A 5,451-nucleotide genomic window follows, 5' to 3' on the forward strand; every position below is an offset into this window, starting at 1 on the left:
TGTCATCACTCGGGTATGTAACCTAGGTGCGTGGGCACCATCGGTAATTGTGCGATAAGCGACGCACTGGTGGTTATGCGGTAAGCGACGCATTGGTATTGTATTAACCAAGGAGGAGTCAGAATTGCCCGTGGCCACTATTAGTGGTTGGGTAAGAACGACATTCTGCGGGTAGTTGCCTAGAATTAACTAAAATTGACTATTCATGAGAACTGAATTTAATTATAAACTCTACTTAATAATTGCTTTCGCTGTATGTTATGATCGTGCCGTTATGTTACTTGTGTATTTGGAATGGAAAAAGGATTAGGGTGTGTGTGTTTACTGGGCATTCCAAGCTCATGGTGTTTTATGCCAGATGAAGGCGAGTTTTACACTGAGAATAGAATCCCTGAAAGCTTTGCAGAACCATGGCTGCCTTAGAGATTAGATTGTATATTTCCTATATTTGGGATAATCTTTTTGTATCAAGGCTCCGATCTATATTTAAAGACTTGAAGAATTTTATCTGTAACTATTATTAATATTTTCTTTTAGTATAATTATTTGTGTTTTGTGCTTAAAAATGATGTGTATCCGCTAGTTAAACCCCAATGTACCGTTGTATTATATTATCGAAATTTGGGGCGTCACATATAGATTAGAGAATAAAGAAGCCAATGAGATGGCTCAAGCAGCATCAGGATTGAAGATTCCTAAAAGGGCTCAAGAAAGAATAATAAGAATTCAAAAGAGGAATTCCTTGACCTTTAGGGATAGACATAGGAAATTCTTACCAGTAATGGCCTTTGAAGTATCTAAATATGATTAGAGATTCCTTTTGAAAATGATTGGAGATTCCCTTTTATAATACTTGTCTAATCCTAATGAAGGATCTGACAGGCAAGTAAGGTACCAAGCTCTAAATTATGTCATCACGGGTGATGATTTATTTAGAAAGGCACATGATGGGTTGACATTGGTGTGTATTGGCTATGAAGACCAAATGAAGGCAATGGCTGTAGAGCCCATCAAACTGGAGATAAAATGAGGTGGTTGATTAAGAGGTATGGCTATTTTTTGCTAGCTATAAGAAATGATTGCATTACATATTCTAAAGGATGTCAAAGTTGCCAAAAACATGGCAATGTCCAAAGGGTCCCAACTGTAAGTTTGAATTCAATATTGAGACCATGGCCTTTTAGGGGTTGGGCAATGGATTTGATAGGCCACATTTTCCTACCTTCTTTGAAGGCACATTCATATTTGTTGGTGGTGGAAGCAATTCCATTAAAAGTTTCCATACAGACTCAAGTTATTGAGTTCCTTAAAAAGAATGTGATCCATAGGTTTTGTTTGTCATAGTCCATTACTGTCGATCAAGGGACTATGTTCAATGGGGATGAAATAAGAGGGTTTGCCACATAGCATGGCATCAAATATTAAATTTTTCTCCCTATTATACCCAAGCAAATGGGCAAGCTGAGGCAACAAACAAAATTATAAAGAATACTTTAAAGAGAGTGATTGAAGACAATCTAAGGGATTGGCACAATTTGCTATCTGAAGTGTTATGGGCTTATAGAAACTCTAGGAGAAATAGTATAGGGACAACTCTATATGAGTTGGTGTACGGACATGATGTTGTACTCCTCTTACAAATCATTGTAAGATCCAGTCGACTCGCTCAACAGTTGGACATCCTAATCCATGTCAATTGAATTACAAGAATAGAAGAAAAGAGAATCTATGCTTTTAATCATTTGATAGCTCAAAAAAGGAAAGTAAAAAGGAGCTATAATAAGAAAGAAAAGTATAAAGTGTTCTCTAAAGGAGATTTAGTTTGGAAGACTATTTTACCTCTTAGAACAAAGAATCCATAGTATGGAAAATGATCTCCTAATTGGGAAAGGCCATTCAAAAATTTTAAAGTCCTTAAAAGAGGAGCATATCATCTTGTATCTTTAAAAGGAGAACCACATAGAAGAGTAATTAATAGAAAATACTTGAAGAAGTATTATCCAGCTATGTGGAAAATCATGGGATAAAAGTCAAGTATAAAAGACAAACACATAGGCCATGTTATTTTGGGCCTTTTAAGAAGAGCCCATTTGTTTTTAATTAAGTCATTGCCACTATTGGGCTATTGAAGTAGGTCATTTTTAGTGAATATTCATTCAAGGCAAAACATAGTTTTACCTTAAATGAGAGGGGCATTGTTGGCACCAAAATTTAAATCCCTAGTCGACAAGAGCATAAGCGTAATTAATAACGGTTTGAGAATCGTGAGCATGAAGATAGTGGTCTGAAAGCAAAGAACAAAGACAAGACACGCGACAGTTCCAAGAGAAAAGGAAGTTGAAGGCAGTTGCATATCATGAACAAGTGGAAGTTACCAGCCAATGGACATGTGACAACATGGCATGGCTAGTGAAGCCATATAAGAGCTAGGAATTCGAAGAGAGAAGGACCTTCAACCAAATTCACAATACTTGTGAAATTTAGGAATGGTGTAACTTATTTAGGAGTAGTTCTGTAACTTAGGAGTAGATTAACAATAATTTCAGTGCTTGTAAGTCAATTTGAACCTGCCGATTGTAATGCTATGAAACTTGTAATTTAATTATTATAATTAAGTGACAAGTTAAAGAATTATTAATCACATTTCCAATTTGTTCATCTTTATTTTTTTATATTACAACCTCGAAAGAAATCCCTAAATCTATCAAGGCATAGAATGCTAATCACATTGCTTGATTAATATGCTAATTATGAAAATCAAATTTCCCTATCAAGTCACCTCTGCCGATTTGGCCTAAATTTAATATTTGCTAACAAGTAACTAAGATTCTTTTGTAATTTCACCAAAAAGAAAAGAACAAAAAGTATTACACGCGCTCTTCTTGCGTGTGGCCAAATGTTTCTCCTAACAAGAAGAAGAAGCCATCTTTGCCACGCACAAAATTGAGGGTTTGAGCCTGGAACATAAAAAAAAGCACACAAAAAATAATAATAATTTATTTGGAAGCGGAATAGCCCATCAATTTCTTTTTGCATATATGAATACACAAAGAAACACAACCTCACGATCGTTACACAATCTCCATCAACTTCTATAGCTGTAAGTTCATATTATTGACTCTGTGTGTGTGTGTGTTCTTGTTGTTTATGCTATTAAAGTTAGCACAATTCATCTTTTGGGTATTTTGAATTATATATCTGTACAGACAATTAAAAACCCATCTCCATCTGATCTGTAACTGGGTTTTTGTTTGTTGGTTTTCAATTTTTTGAATGAAATAGATGAGAAAGCTGTTTGGAAGCTATTTGTACATGGGGTTTTAAGCTTTTGGTGCTTTCCTATTAAGTTGCATAAAAGTTACACCCTTTAAAAGTTTGTAACTTTGTCAATAGATTGATTGCTTCGAATTGGGATTTCACTCCACATGAATGTTATGATGTTTCTCACAACATTGAAGGAATGGTGGGTTACCTTAATTAGTGTATTTTGAGGATCTCAATATATTATTATTATTATTGTGGTGACAAAACAAGGAAGATGCAGAGGGTACGAATTTCATCGCACCAGGCACCAGTGCACAAGTTAGGGGATTCCCAAATGACATTATCCCCAAAATTTAAGCTAGCTGCAATCCAATCTTCTCTATTGCATCCTTGTTTGGACTTGGAACTATATCAGAAAGGAAAGCTCCTAATTCCAGGTCTTCCGGATGATATAGCTCTCAATTGCCTCCTCCGCGTTCCTGTCCTGAGACATCCACCTTGCAGAGTCGTCTGTAAGCGTTGGTATCTCTTGTTTAGCAGTAAGGACCGGTTCTTCACCCTGAGAAAGGAACTTGGATTCCGTGTTCCTTGGCTCTTCGTCTTTGCCTACCACAAATGTACCGGTAAGATTCAGTGGCAGGTTCTTGACCTTACCCATTTGTCTTGGCATGCCCTCCCTCCAATGCCTTGCAAGGACAAGGTTTGTCCCCATGGATTTAGGTGCATTTCAATCCCGAGTGAGGGCACTCTCTTTGTTTGTGGTGGCATGGTCTCTGATGTCGATTGCCCCCTCAACATGGTATTGAAATATGAAATGGAAAAGAACCATTGGACTGTGATGAAAAAGATGAACACTGCACGTGCGTTTTTCTCAAGTGGCATAATTGATGGGTTAATTTATGTGGCCGGAGGAAACAGCACGGATCTGTTTGAGCTTAACTCGGCTGAGGTCATGGATCCTGACAAAGGGATTTGGAGCCCAATTGCAAACATGGGAACAAACATGGCCTCGTATGATTCGGCAGTTTTGAATGGGAAGCTCCTCGTGACAGAAGGCTGGTTTTGGCCCTTTTATGTTGCACCCAGAGGTCAGGTTTATGACCCAAAAACTGATAATTGGGAAAGTATGGCTTCTGGGCTGAGAGAAGGCTGGACTGGTTCGAGTATTGTAGTTTTTGGGCACTTGTTTGTGGTCTCAGAGCACGAAAGCACCAAGCTCAAGGTTTATGACACAGATACTGATTCTTGGGACCCCGTACAAGGACCTCCTTTACCAGCACAGATATGCAAACCTTTCTCAGTAAATTGCACTGATAGCAGGATCTTTGTTGTGGGTCGTAACCTTCATGTTGCCGTGGGTGATATCTCCAGGCTGAATCCAGGAAGCAAATCTGAGAAAAAGTGGAGCTTCTCTGTTCGATGGCAAGTGGTGGATGCACCAGAGGCCTTCTCTGACTTGACACCCTCAAGTGCACAGGTTCTCATTGCTTAACTCGGTTTTATTATGGTGATATTATGTTTTGGTGATTGTTGCTTAAGTGGTAATTATACAAGTGTGTTCATTTGTAGAGTTATATGATAATGTATGAAAGGCTTTTAAAGTTTTTGGATCGCAATGTGTCGTTTAGCTATAGAGCTTTTCTTTTGCGTCTACATTGACTACTCAAATGTACGAGGACAACAATACCAATCCTGATTTAATGCTCCACTGGTTAAACCTTGTTCAGCTTTTGATAAAAATGTAACATGTCAGTATTTCATTGATGATGCTACTAGTAATGATAAAACTGCGGACTCAATGTTGCTACAGAATATTGAATCACTTTTCAACTAGCTAGATGAACTGTTGATTACGTAGGCCGTTGTTGATATATGTGATGGCTTACCAGCTGTAAAATAAAGTTAGTACATTACCTGAACCTTTTGCTGGGCATTCTAGAATCCATCTGTTTAAATTTCTGTGAGGAGTTTTAAAAACTGATTGTGTATCACTGTGTGGGAGAATAAACTGAGAAACAAACAAAACAATAATAGCAAATGATCTTGCTAATTTTTTCACTATGTTTGCAGGGACAAGGCCTATTTAGTTGAGGTTTTAGCTACTGTGTGTGTAAAACCCGTGTTTAAGGATTAGGAGCTCTTCTAGTTAGTTGAGAAACCTATGTCTCAGCTTTTTCTTTCCTTTTT

General features: G+C 37.6%; 1 protein-coding gene across 2 annotated transcripts; it reads left to right on the plus strand.

Annotated features, from left to right (window-relative positions):
• The first annotated feature begins 2,939 nt into the window (after positions 1–2,939).
• Positions 2,940–5,004, plus strand: LOC114258053 (F-box/kelch-repeat protein At1g30090). 2 transcript variants are annotated; one of them, XM_028197904.2, is made up of 2 exons: positions 2,940–3,100; positions 3,283–5,004. In XM_028197904.2, exon 2 carries the CDS (start codon positions 3,539–3,541, stop codon positions 4,754–4,756), a length of 1,218 nt encoding a protein of 405 aa, XP_028053705.2. In that variant the 5' UTR covers positions 2,940–3,100; positions 3,283–3,538; the 3' UTR covers positions 4,757–5,004. The 2 variants fall into 2 exon arrangements, with proteins under 2 accessions (XP_028053705.2, XP_082743382.1); XM_082887256.1 differs by having other exon boundaries at positions 2,969–3,100; positions 3,535–5,004.
• Positions 5,005–5,451: the final 447 nt, after the last annotated feature.

Source organism: Camellia sinensis, chromosome 9 (assembly GCF_055761805.1).
Source record: "Camellia sinensis isolate YWXY chromosome 9, ASM5576180v1, whole genome shotgun sequence".
Taxonomy (NCBI): domain Eukaryota; kingdom Viridiplantae; phylum Streptophyta; class Magnoliopsida; order Ericales; family Theaceae; genus Camellia; species Camellia sinensis.